At 38.3% G+C, this 14,262-nt stretch overlaps 1 protein-coding gene across 5 annotated transcripts in view; it reads left to right on the forward strand.

Moving 5' to 3' along the window:
* LRP6 (LDL receptor related protein 6) overlaps positions 1 to 14,262 on the forward strand; it is a gene marked incomplete at both ends in the record, with an annotated part of 128,603 nt that overhangs the window by 45,171 nt on the left and 69,170 nt on the right. For 4 of the 5 annotated variants that reach the window (XM_084255922.1, XM_084255923.1, XM_084255925.1 and 1 more), the window contains 2 exons: positions 3,336 to 3,533; positions 13,068 to 13,264. In XM_084255922.1, coding sequence (XP_084112048.1) covers positions 3,336 to 3,533; positions 13,068 to 13,264 — 395 coding nt within the window. The remainder of the gene's footprint in view (positions 1 to 3,335; positions 3,534 to 13,067; positions 13,265 to 14,262) is intronic. The other variant, XM_084255924.1, reaches the window with a different exon arrangement.

The raw sequence follows: 14,262 nt of genomic DNA on the forward strand, positions 1-14,262 counted from the left end.
TTTAGCTTGATGAACTTCCTTTGATGTCTCTTGAAGGCAGGTCTGCATGTAATGAATTCTCACTGTTATCTGGGAATGTCTTTATTTCCACTTCATTTTTAAAGGATAGTTTTGCTGTCTGTACGATTCTTAGTGACTCTTTTTTTTTTCCCCTCGGTACTTGGAACTATGTTATCCCACTGCCTTTGCTGCCCTCCGTGGTTCCAAGGAGAAACTGGCTATTATATTGTGATGTCTATAAGTTCCTTTTCTCTTTGTACTTTAAAGATTTATTGTTTTTCTTTTGAGTAGTTTGATGTGTATAGTTAACTCTTGTTTCTTGTACTTGGAGTTGGTTAAGCTTCTTGAATACGTGGGTTAATATTTTTCACCAAGTGTGCGAAGTCTTCAAATAATTCAAAGAATTATTGAAATTTTTTTCTTTCCTTTTTCTGCCCTCTCCCCTTGTGCTCCATTATTTGTGTATTGGTATACTTAAGCGTCCCGCATGGCCCTCACATTTCATTCTTTTTGCTTTCAGTTATATTGGAGTGCTCCTATGTTCAAGTTTGCTGGTTCTTGTATCAACTCAGATATGCCGTTGAGCATCTCCATTTAATTTTTCATTGTCTTTGAGCTTTTCAATTCCAAAATTTCTGCGTGTATGGTTTTTTTTTTCCTGCAATTCTTTTGTACATGTTCTCTATTTGATGAGTCATCATCATTCATCCCTTTCATTCTTACACATTCTTTCCTTTAGTTCTTTGAATATGTTTGTAACAACATTGAAGTCCTTGTTCCTGTTTTTTTTGCTATTTCATAATTTTTTTTTAGAGAACTATATATGTTCATATATTGTAATAGGTATGGATTCTAATCCCTCCCTACTTTGTTGCTATTGTTTTTATTTGTTTCCTGATTTCCCTGGACTAACCGATTCTCTTTCAATGTGTTGCTTTTGAAGTCACTATTCAACTTTTTTTTTTTCCTTTAAGAGTTTTTATCCCTGACTTTCTAAGGGTTGCCACTAGGTCACTATATCTTAGTAGTCTGTTAATGATTGATTAGAGGTTGTTCCTGAATACTTGGAGTCAGTAACTTTCATTTTACTTTGCAAACCTCTGTGGTTTGGTAATGTTTTCAAATTTTAGGACATTTCAAGTTTGTCCTCTGTTCAACCAGAGACAAGTCTCTCTGGTATTTTTTGGGCAGGAACAATCTTGTGCATGTACACAGTCTTCCTGACCTCCAAGGTTGAATGTGTGCTTAACAGGATTCTTTTTCCATGTCTGTTTCCCAGAATGTCCCTGTTAAATTTCTGTCTGGCTTGCCATTTTTATGCTGGCCCCAACCAATTTTACTAGGATAATAGCCCTCTTGATAATTTACCACTGAGAGCACATTTGTATTTTGACATCATTCTTGGGCATAGATTTTTCATTTCCTGTCCAAAATAAATTCAGCCCCCTACTGCAGGGAAAGAGCTGCCAATCTTTATGGCTTGCCATGTCTACTCAGGATAGGACTTCTGTGCTGCAAACCCAGCAGTCTGAATGATGATGCAGGTAATCCCTCACTGAAAAGCCGTAAAAGTTCTTACTAAGATTTAGTAGCTTTTCTTAAATATATATTCATCATTTTGTTCTGTATCCTTTGACAATTTTCAGACATGTTATTTTTGACAATCTTTTCCTCTTTTTTTACTGGTGTTAGGGGAGATGATTTGCAATAGATCCTCTTGGTCATTTTGGTAGCTCTGTCCTCTGTATTAATTTTTAAGTCTTCTTTTGCTCTTTCTTCACACTGCAGCTAGTCTCCCCTGCAACTCCCTTAAAAGTCCCTACAAAGCTAGTCATTTCATCTACAACCTTAAGTCTTTAATTACCTTTATGTCGCTCTTAGAATAAAAAGCAAAAATTCTAACATGGTCTAGAATTGTCTGTACCTTATGTATTTTATCATGCATGAATTGAATCATTCCCCTGTCCCTTATTCTGGACAATACTCAACCATTATCCTCAATGTAAGGATTACTTTGTATCTCTTCTTTACAAATCAAGCCTCTGACCTGCTATGTGAGCATTGACCTTTAAATCTGAGGGATGTAAGTTTGAATTTCTCTTCCCATTTATTAGTTGTGTAGCTTTGACATTAATGTGCTTAATAACTTTTCCATACTTTTTCATCTGAAATTATTTGGTGATGACAGCCATTTTGTAATGCTGCTATAAGTGAGAGATAACGTACATAGTCACTAGTACAGTGTCTTGTATTTTGGAAACATTTATTTCCCATCTGATATCTCTTACCATCATTTCTTTGAGTAAGCAGTGTTTATAAAATATCAGTATGCATAAGTGAAATGATTCTAGTATGCTTTGTCTACCAATTTTTGGATTAAAACTTATATCTGAATTTCAGTTGAATTCAACACATTTACTGAATATCTCATATCTAGTTCATAGTATTCTCATTAACTTGAAAAATGTTTTTAATTAAAGTGTAACACATTGAATTTCACTTTTAAATCAAGAAAAAATTTTCTTTTTGCCTCTAATGAGAATGTAGACTTCCTTTTTAAAGAAAATACTTAAAGAAATAAAAATAATACAGTGTAATCCTGTATACCCTAACCACAGTACAGTGATCATATTTAGGGAGTTTAACATTGTACATTCTGTTGGATAATTTGATAGCCCCTCAAGTTTGCCAGGTTTCTCACTGTCTTGTTAGCATTTTTCTGAATGGTTCTGTCCAAAATTATGCCCTTTCTGAAATTATTGTAGCTCTTTATTCTCTTCTACTGTGGGTTCTTGGTCTTTCTTTGACATTGCTTTTTTAAAAGATCTCTTGTTTCCTAGAGTGTTCCTGAATTTGGTTTTATCTGTTTAGTCATCATTGGTTCAGGTTATGTGTTTGGGAGCAAGAATACTATGAAAGGGAGTCTATGCAAAAGATGCTGTTCTTTTCAGTATATCACATGTATGATGACATTTTTCACTTAAGGAAGATTTAGTTAACTTAGCTGATGTTGTTATAGTGCTGTGTACCAAGTTTATTTTCTTTGAAGTTGCCATTTCCTCTTTCATTTATCTCTGTTCTCTGGGGAGATACATTGAGACAGTGTAAATATTCTGTTTCCAAATAAACTTTGATCTGATGTATTCTGTACCCTTGATGATGCCTGTCTGAATCAGTATTACCTGGGTAATGGCAAAAAGCAGATTATTACGTTTTTGATAACACTTTTTAGGGGGTTCAGTTTTAATGTTTGTTAGAGAACACTGAGTGATAATTTTAAAATACTTGCCTGTAATCTGTTTATATTATGGGTTTATTGTTCATCTGATTTTTAGGTTCATGTACTGGACAGACTGGGGAGAAGTGCCAAAGATTGAACGCGCTGGAATGGATGGTTCAAGTCGCTTCATTATAATAAACACTGAAATTTACTGGCCAAATGGACTGACTTTGGATTATGAGGAGCAGAAGCTTTATTGGGCAGATGCAAAGCTTAATTTCATACACAAATCAAATCTAGATGGAACAAATCGGTAAGATTGTCTTATAAATGTATTTTTATATTTTAAGTAAATTCCATGATGTCTTAACATATTATTCAAATTATAAAATTTATTAAAATTAGTGTGTCTTTGGCTAAGCTAAGTGTCTAAGAGTAAGCAGAATAGACTTTCAGTTTGTTCTTAAGTGGAAACTGAATCTCATCACTCTTGGTTGTATTTAGAATTAAAGGACTGTATTTTCTCCTTAACTCTGAGCAAATTTAATTGTTCAGTGGTTCTCATTAAGGGGTTGTACTTAAGTTCTATCTCAGATTGTTTGGAACATATGGGGAGTTTGGGTTTGCAGAAGGGCTGGGATTTTTACTGTCATTTAGTTCCTGAGCTGTCAGGGGTTCTAAACATTCTGCCATGTTTGGACACCCAATCCAACAGAGAGTCAACCCACTCAGGATTACCCATAGAGCTCCAGGTTCTGTTTGTGGAAACTTGTTTGGTAAATCTCTGTACTGGGACAAGAATGTACTAAATCCGTTTAAAAAGATAAGAGAGTAAATATTTTAGGCAGTATGGGCCTGTATTCTCTGTTGCAACTACTTGCCTCTGCTCTTGTGATGTGAAAGCAGCTATAGAAAATAAATAAGGGCATGGGAATGATTGTATTCCAGTAAATCTTTATTTACAAACTGGATAATGAGTTAGTGGGCTGTAGTTTGCTGACCCCTAAACTAGGACTGTTGTGTGAATGCTACACCCCAGTATTCAAGGAAAACAAAGTTTAAATACATAAAAATGGAATCTCTAGGGCCTCCCCTGGTGGCACAGTGGTTGAGCGCTGGGTTGCAAGGCTGCCCACAGCCTCTGCAGTGCCAGTTCGATCCCCGGGCACAAGCGAGGGTCCCACCAAAAAAAAAAAAAAAAAAAGAAGGAATCTCTACTCAGATGACATTCAGATTTTTAAACACGTTTGTATTTACATTCTTGTGTTTGAATGATTATTTAAGCATCCAGTGTTCTCATTTTAAGACCCCAGTAAAAAAAAAAACTGTATGTAGTTGAAGGAAATTTTCAAAGTGTAAATAAACACTTGTAAATTCTCTGAACTATGAATAAAGAAGCATTTGGAAGTATTGAAATTCACTAAAGGTTTAAAGAATTTACTGAAATTTTTACAATTATGGATTTGGAGTGTCTTTTTGCCTGTTTCAAAAAGAATGAAATGATGTATGAGAAGATGGTTTAAAAACAACTAGAAATAAGTGTCAAAAGAAGTAATAAGTGTATGGTGAATATAAAGACATAATTGCTTCATATTTGGTCTGAGAGGGATATTAGATGTGTTAGGACTAATCATAGTTATCTTTTTTACTTTCTTTTTTTTTTTTATAGAGGCATGTTTATTTCTTTATTTGTTTTGTTTGTTTGTTCTGTTTACACATGCACTGGGTACAGTCAGAAGCGCGGGAGGGTGAGAGAATTCACCAGAGCCAGAGGGGGGAGCAGAGCAGACAGAAGGACCGAAGTACACTGCTGAGGGGAGCAGCGGGCGGCAGGAGAGGTCTGCGCGCCATGTGGGACCCTCCTCCGATGGCCGGGGAGCAGCCGGGGATCGAACCGGCGCCGCAGAGGCCGCGGGCAGCTTCGTAACCCAGCGCTCAACCGCTGCGCCACCGGGGAGACCCATTTACTTTCTTATAGTACCACAAAACTACATAGCAAACCCAGAAGTCTACTATTACTATATAGAAATAAAAGCAGGTAATGGCAGAACACTAGTAGCCACTAGACCTTATTGTCTGTGCAAGAGTAAATAGCATAATGGGGTGTCTCATAGAACTTAAAAGCTGGAGGACTCTGAATTATCCTCAACTGTTTTATTAGACAGTGTCGTGGACTCTATTAAGAGCAGCAGCTGAAATGAGAGTTCAATATCAGGTGAGTATAGTGTATTTGTGGTCAGAACAGACAGAAGTTAGAGCAGCCTGGCTTCAAAGAACTTTTTAAATGCACCGTCTAGAGTTCTTTCCCAGGATAGGTAACCACACCAAGTAGAAGTGAAATTGAATAGGATAGTAGTATCAAAATTGAACAGAATACTGAAACGTGGCTAAAATGAAGGGGAAAGAAAGAGATGGCTCAGAATAAGGAAGGGGGAAAGAACTGGGAGATCTCAGAAAGCAAACTCATTTTTTTGGCATTATGTAAAAACAACAAAAGAGTGAAAATTTTTTAAAGTTAGAAAACTACCCTGAAAGCTACCTTTTTAGAAAAGTGTAGGTACATTTCCTGACATATAAACAAGAGAACCATAATAGTATGAAGGTAAAATTCCACTTAGGATATTTTAAGCACATGTTATATTAGTATATTAAGCTGATAACATTTAACTTAAAATGCATACTTAAGTTTACAGTTTTACCTTACCCCCGGCATTTAATGTTTCTGGTGCCACATTTACCTTTTTTTTTTAACATCTACACATACTTTGTGTATCCATTAACACGTTATCATTATTTTTAAAACTTTTGTCTTTTAACATATACCATGTCTTTTATATATACCAGTGTTATAAATTACTTACCTAATTTATAGGTACACCATTGCAACAGTGGTGTATTCAGAATTTGTATTTTCATCTTTACCACTGAGATTTGTACTTTCATTGTTTTTTTGATATTAACGGGTGTCCTTTGTTTTAGCTTGAAGAAGTTCCTTTAACATTTCTTTTAAGGCTGGTTTGGTGATAATGGATTCTTTCCGTTTTTGCTTATCTGAAGACTACTTAGCTGAATAGAGTATCCTAAGTTGGCAGGGTTTTTTTCCCCTACCATTTTGACTGTCATGCCATTCTATCTGCTGCTAAGTTTCTTCTGTATGGTCTGATGGCAGTCTTCGGTGGATTTTCTTTTGTGAAATAAATTGTTTTTCTATTGCTACTTTTTAGATTTTTGCTTTTTCTTGAAATTTAATTATAATGTCTCTTGTTGAGGGTACTTTGGGATTTTTCTTTTTTGGAACTCTCTGGGCTTCATGGTTCTGGATGTCTAGTTCTTTCCCCAGATTAGGGAAAAGCCATTTGAATAAGCCATTCAATAAGCTTTCTGTCTTCTCCTTCAGAGAATACTGTCATGGTAATAGTGGTCCACTTAATGGTGTCCCATTAGTCCCTTAAGTTATCTTCACTTTCTTTCATTCTTTTTATTTCTGTATAGGAATTCCACTTCCAATCTTTGAGTTTGGTTATTCCTTCTTCTTGTTCTGGTATGCTGTTTTACCCCACTCTTGAATTTTTCAGTTTGGTTATCAAGTCTTCAGTGCTGTGATTTTTGTTTGCTACTTTCTTATATGTTTTGTTGTTGGTTTTTTTTAAATTCTCACTTTGTTTATGTATTGATCTTGGTGAGAATTTTTATGACTTAGTTTGAACTCTTATCAGGTGAATCACTTATCTCCCATTTATTTAAGATATGTTTCTGGAATTTCATCTTGTTCTTTGTTTGGGACATACACTTTCTTCATCTTCCCAGGACTCTGTGTTTCTATGTGTTAGATAAAATAGCCACATCTTACAGTCTTGACAGAGTGGGCTTATTTAGGACGTGAACCTTATCAGTCAACCTGGCCTGAACTTTTACTAGCTATTAAGAGTTCCCATTAAGAACTACTTCTGTGTTTGCTACGCCCTGTGGAACACACGGAGACCTCCTCTGTTGACTCTCTGATCCATGTGCTTCAGAGCCCCTCTCTTGAGTGGCAGGAGCACTCACTGTATGTAATAGCTCCTTCTGTGGAGATACTGGCAATTTGGAGCAAGCTAGAGAGAAAATGTAGAGGTGATGTCTGCTGGATTTCCTGTTCTCCTGGGAGGATTGCAGTCAGCCCCTAAGATGCCTGTTAAATTAGAAATTTGACCTTACATCGTAACTTTTAAAATATGAAAATAGATTCTTTCCCCGAAAGACTGGGAGATGGGCATTTCTCACTGCTCATTCTGTGCTGGAATAGATAGTTAGCTTTATGGAAACTTAAAACAAAAACCTATAGTAGATACACAAAAGATTAATAGAACGGGATATAAGCACACCAGTAAAGAAACAGTTAAAAGAAAAATAAGGAGGTAAACAAAATAAAAAAACGGGCAGCAGCTTTACTGTGCCTAGGCTGGAACTTTTCTTCACCAGCCCTCTCCCTTTGCAAAGCAGCAGAGGCAGCTCTCCTCCCAAAGCTTGTGTGACTATGCAGGCCTCTCCTTTAACAAAATTGTCCCTTTCAGGTGCAGCTCTTTCTTGTCTCCCCGCTTGTGTCTGTGCAAACGTCCTTGACTTTTCTTTTCTTTTTGTAATAAACCTGCCCTTTTGAATATCAAAGCAAAACAAAATGAAAAGCCAAAAAAAAAAAAGCCAGAAAACAATTAACAAATTGGCTGTATTAAGTCCATACCTATCAGTGTTACTTTATTTATTTTTAAAGATTTATTTATTTATACAAGCACTGGGTACAGTCAAAAGTGCGGGAGGGTGAGAGAATTCACCAGAGCCAGAGTGGAGAGCAGAACAGGCAGAAGGACCTAAGTATACTGCTGAGAGGAGCAGCAGGCTGCAGGAGAGGTGCCATGTGGGACCCTCGCCCGGTGGCCGGGGATCGAACCGGCGCTGCAAAGGCTGTGGCAGCCTTGCAACCCAGCGCTCAACCACTGTGCCACCGGGGAGGCCCTATTAATGGTTACTTTATGTTGAGTGGCTGAATGGATAAAAACACATTGATCCATGTATGTGCTGCCTATAAGAGACTCTTCAGCTTAAGAAAATACCCTAAAAATGAAGGGATGAGAAAAGATACTATAATGTAAATGGAAACTAAAAGAAAGTGAGGGTAATTATAGTAGATGAAATAGACTTTAAGCCAAAGACTTTACAAGACTGTAAAGAAGGTCATTACTAATGATAAAGTGATCAGTCCTACAAGAGAATATAACTTTATAAATACTTATACACTCAACATAGGATCACCTCAATATGTAAAGCATTTATTTACACATCTGGAGAAGCAGATAGACCTCAGTATTCCACTTTCAACAATACATCATCTAAACAGAAAATCAATAAGGGAAAGAAATTACAGATTAGATCAAGTGAATTTAAGAGATATTTACAAAACTTTCCACCCAACAGCACCGAATACACATTTCTTCTGGAGAGTAGAAGAGGGCAGAGTTGACCATAATTTTTCTCATTTACAGAACGTGTGTGTGTGTGTATTAAAAAAATTGTTTTCTTTTTCTTTGAAGATTTATTTATGCATACAAGAACTGGGGTATAGGCCAGAGGTGCCGGGGGTGAGAGGATTCACCAGAGACAGAGTGGGGAACAGAATAGGCAGACTGAGTGAAATATACTGCTGAGGAGAGCAGCAGGTGAGTCAGGAGAGGTCTGCTGTGCCATGTGGGTCACCTCCCTGGCTGGGGATCGAGCTCATGCTGCAGTGGCTGCGGATAGCTTCATAGGTTGGGACTTAACCCCTTGCACCACCAGGGAGGCCCAGAATTGCTTTCTGACACTTCCTGGTTCTGTGTACTTATCTGCTTTTTTCGGTGCCTTCCCCCCTCATTATTCCCAAGTACCTCTAACATCCGCTTTTTATTCCTTTTATGCCCAGTAATTTTCCTCACTACTGGGTTTGTCTGGGAGATCAGTTTTGAGAACTCATGGGCTCTAGCACCTTCCCCCCAAGCAGGGTTCCTCTTGCTCCGCCCCTTCTTAGATCATTGTTACCTGTGTCAGGCGTTCTCCTCTTAGTTTCTCTCTGACTTTAGTTTCTTTCTTTCTTTCTACCTCTTGCAGGGTTGCTGACACCAATCAGGACTTGTGGTTGTAGGTAGTTTCTCACAACTTTTTTCATCTTGGGTTTTCACCTGGTCGTGTTACGAGTGTTGTCTGTGTTGGTATTGCTACCTTATTGTTCTCTGTTTTCATGTGAAAGACATGGTGATTTTCCAAAAACTGCCACTACTATTGCTGTGATCTTCTTAGCTGTTCAGATGGCATAACTTCGATGTGGGGAAGCTCCCTTCCAAGAAGAGGTTTAGGTAGCAACATACATGGCAATTCTTTGGTAAGATTAAACACAGTTTTATTGCTTACCAGGTGGGGAGTACTTAGACAGGGGCAGAAGACAGCATCCTAGGAAGAGGCCCAGAAACAGAGAAAAATAGATGCAAACGCACAGGTATTTTGTGAAGGATAAGCCCAGTTGGTTCAGAATTTGAGGAACGTACCTGCCAGGCATGGAGTCTGAAAAGAGGTAGTAAATGTGCTGTTGTCATTGAGGGTATTGGCTGTGGGAGGGAGGAATTAGCTCTGTTAGCAAGCTGCAGAAAAACAGAGGGAGGAGATGCTGCTCAGGTTGTTAGCAATAAAGCAACACATCATTAGGGTTGTCAGTTTCTTTCCTTTGGTTTCTTTAGCAGAGATCCATTTATAAATGCCTATTTTTTTTGTTGTGGCATAATACCGAAGAGCTAGGCTTTGAATTTGCATGCTACTTTTGTTCTCAGTGACTATGATCAACTCCTTCTTGAAGTAATTTGTGTTTTCAGGGTGAAACCAAAGAGATAGGGCTATTGGGTAATCCCAACCAGGAGAGGTGTAAAGACTATGTATATATGCATAATCACTTAGCAAGCTTTTGATATATTTAATCTTTACAGTAACTTAGGTTAGATTATTCTCTTCCATGAAGAAAACAAAGCTTGCAGAAATGGTCCAAGTAATAATTGTTGCCGTCAGTCAGTATAGAAAATGATTATAACTTTTAGAAAAGGAAGGATATTTCTCTCCCCCCGCCTCCCGTTTATTCTCCTGTATTCATACATCAGAGTGAACTTTTAACTTTGTATTTTTTTAAAACTTTTTTTTTTTTTAAGATTTATTTATTTATTTATACAAGCACTGGGTATAGTCAGAAGCGCGGGAGGGTGAGAGAATTCACCAGAGCCAGAGCGGGGAGCAGAGCAGGCAGAAGGACCGAAGTACACTGCTGAGGGGAGCAGCAGGCGGCAGGAGAGGTCTGCGCGCCATGCGGGACCCTCCTCCAGTGGCCGGGGAGTAGCTGGGGATCGAACCGGCGCTGCAGAGGCGGCGGGCAGCCTCGCAACCCAGCACTCAACCACTGCGCCACCGGGGAGGCCCAAACTTTTTTTTAATATACAAAGGAGTTGGAAATTTTTCAGATCCCCAGGTTTTTCAGAGATCTGATCATATATTTTGCAATTCTTTAAAGATGGTTAATGAAGTGCTGAACAACTTAGCTTTTATTATTCTATTTTCAGTTATGTTACTTAGCTTTGGCACCTTCATGAAGTCTGTGTCTTACCGTGATGAATTTTGGAAAACATTTTTGTGAAATATACAGGTTTATTTAAATTTGGACTTAAACTATGATAACATGCCTACAAATAACATAATTACTTAGGAAACTTAAAGATGGTTCATTTTTAAAAAAGATTTATTTTATTATGCATATAAGAACTGGGGGTGTAGGCCAGAGGTGTGGGGGGTTAGAGGACTCACCAGAGACAGAGTGGGGAGCAGAACAGGTGGATCTACTCAAATACACTGCTGAAGTGAGCAGCCGGTGAGACAGGAAAGGTCTGCTGTGCCATGTGTTTTAGCTCCCTGTCTGTGTGGGTTAGCTCTCTGGCTGGGGATTGAGTTTGAGCCTATGTGCAGTGGCTGGCAATAGCTTCAGAGTGCTGAGATTTCTTTAACCCCTATGCCACCAGGGAGGCCCCAATGAGGTGGTTCATTTAAAAGTGGAAATAGGCACTGTGGTGAATCTTTTTGGGAAATGAAAGAAATAGTATGCTAAGGAAGAGAGAACTAAGAAAAATAAGAGGGGCCTCCCCGGTGGCACAGCAGTTGAGTGCTGGGTTGCGAGGCTGCCCGCAGCCTCTGCGGCGCCGGTTCGATCCCCAGCTGCTCCCCGGGCACCGGAGGAGGGCACCACATGGCGCGCAGATGGCGTGCAGACCTCTCCTGCTGCCTGCTGCTCCCCTCAGCAGTGTACTTGGGTCCTTCTGCCTGCTCTGCTCCCCGCTCTGGTGAATTCTCTCACCCTCCCGCGCTTCTGACTGTACCCAGTGCTTGTATAAATAAATAAATAAATCTTTAAAAAAAGGTAAGAGGATAAAATTATGGTGATGTGGGCTAGCTGAGTAGGTACAAAGTTCTAAAATAGAAAGTTTGCTTGGTAAACTAGTCATACTAATCTTGTATTCATTTTTTTTAAAAGCCTGACCTCAGTTTAAAACACTGTAGGGGCCTCCCTGGTGGCACAAGGGGTTAAGCACAACACTGTGAAGCTATCCTCAGCCTCTGCAGCACAAATCTGATTCCTGACCAGGGAGCTACCCACATGGCACAGCAGACCTCTCCTGTTTCGCCCTCTGCTCTGCTCAGCAGTGTATTTCAGTAGATCCACCTGTTCCATTCCCTACTCTCTCTGGTGAATCCTCTTACCCCTCTGCACCTCTGGCCTGTACCCCAGTTCTTGTATGCATAAATGTATAAATCTTTTTTTAAAAAATAAAACTTTAGGTTTCTGTGTGCAAGAACATAATTCTGCTTAGATAAAAATGAGCTTATTTCTTTCACTTAGTTTAGTCTACTGAAAGTCTTTTAGCTATTAAAGATAATCAAATAGCCTTAAGGATCTAAAAATCAGATTATCATCTTTAAACGGTGTGAGTCTCCTTCTCTACAGTTGCTTATATTTTCCTTCTCTCCCTTCTTCCTAGGCTATTTATGAAAACACATTTGTTATTTGGGCTCAAAACCTGAGTTGTTCATTGTTCAGAATACTTATTAATTGTATCAGTCTCTATGGTGCATTACAAAGTTCTGTACCTGCTGTACCAATCAGGTGCTATCCTTTTTCATGTAATATGCATTGTGAGGTTTTTGGATCTGCTTTGTCTCAGTGAACACATAGCAGTGGCAGGATTGCCTTTTTGCTATCTGACTTTTGATGGTTAAGTAACTGTATGGCTAAAAATCAGCTGAGATGATCAGTTGCTAGTGGTACCCCTGGATTAGTAGAGAGAGCAATACCTGAACAACTTTTTGGATTTGTGTGTATGTGTTTAATCTGAGTTATCAAAACCGTAAGAAATGATGGAAGATAGAGGCTTGAATTCTTTGTTCTGCATCCCAATATTTACTGTAAACCCCAGGGTTATATTTACTTATTTTTGCCCACCCAGCTCCTGACAGCTCCTGACAAAGATTGGAATTGACAGCAGTGCTTGGCCTTCTGTCTTCTAACTGGTAGTCGGTATGGGACCTGCTGCCATGCTAGGGACCATTTTGAAGTGCTTGATTGGGATGTTTGGACTCTGTGAAATGACATTTGAATTTAGTAATGTGACTTACTTTTCACGAAAAATTAAGATACATGTTACTCAGAATTTGTATGTGTTAATATGGACTACCTGACCATTTTAATGGGGGAAGTGAAGTTTTGATAAAAGGAAATTTAGAAATGTTTGAGTTTTTTCTTTTGTGTTAATAGGCAGGCAGTGGTTAAAGGTTCCCTTCCACATCCTTTTGCCTTGACTTTATTTGAGGACACATTGTACTGGACTGACTGGAACACACACTCCATTTTGGCTTGCAACAAGTACACTGGCGAGGGTCTGCGTGAAATCCATTCTAACATCTTCTCTCCCATGGATATACATGCCTTCAGCCAACAGAGGCAGCCAAATGGTAAGTGATCTTGATTTTTAAATTGCGAGTTGGAATAGCTTTGTAGCAGTCTGATGTCTGACTTTATAAGGGGCAGGAGGAGGGAGGATATAGCGAAAGGTAGTGGAAAGGAATAAAAATATAGGGAAAAGTGGAAGTAAGATTTAGAGTAAAGAACAACCTAAACCATTTGTAGCTTAATGTTTATCATTACAGATTACCTCATTCCTTTGTTTGGGGTTGGAGTTTGGAGATGGAGAAGAGAGAAAATAAGAAATTGAGACAGCTTATATACTAAGCTTGTACATAAAATGCAATTTTTATTTATGTTATTTCTCTAATGTATGCTTGATTGTGTTCATGTGAATGAGTATAGATAGCAGATACTTTTCTTGAGACTGTTGGTGTCATCTGGTGAATTTTAAGTAAATTTAGTACCTCAGCTTGCTGATAAAAGATCTGCTTAAGTTTTTCTATGGCCTTTATAGGCCACACCCCCCACCCTCTTCCCTAATAATTTTGCTACTATTTTTGGCTAACCTTTACAATGACTGGCTTGTGGCTACCGACAACAATTTCTTCTAAGAGTATTCAAATTAGCTTTAAAAGGAATATGAGAATGTTAAGTGTTTGGCACTTATGTGTAACCAAATGTCTGACTTGTGTCTGAGTGTATTTCAGGTTGTGTTTCATAGCCAAAATTAACGCTTTTGGATTATGCATTGCTTTGTATTAGCTCCTTCTATGGTGATCATTAGCCCATAAAAATGTTTTTAAATGTATGTGTATTAACTTCTGTAAAAATGAAAATGTTTAGTCACTTGTGTGACTTCTTTATTTTCCTACTTAGCCCTCAGGAGAGAATTTGCCTGTTTTTTTTTTCTTTTTTTTCTTTTGATGGAATTATTAATCCTTTTTGTTTTACTTGTTTAAGAGTTTAGTTATCTATGATGCTGTTTTCTTTGTATCTTTCACGTCATGTTGATCTTTATCTTAACATTGATAATTTTCCATGAATA

This window comes from Talpa europaea (genome assembly GCF_964194135.1).
Source record: "Talpa europaea genome assembly, chromosome: 15".
NCBI classification, from domain to species: domain Eukaryota; kingdom Metazoa; phylum Chordata; class Mammalia; order Eulipotyphla; family Talpidae; genus Talpa; species Talpa europaea.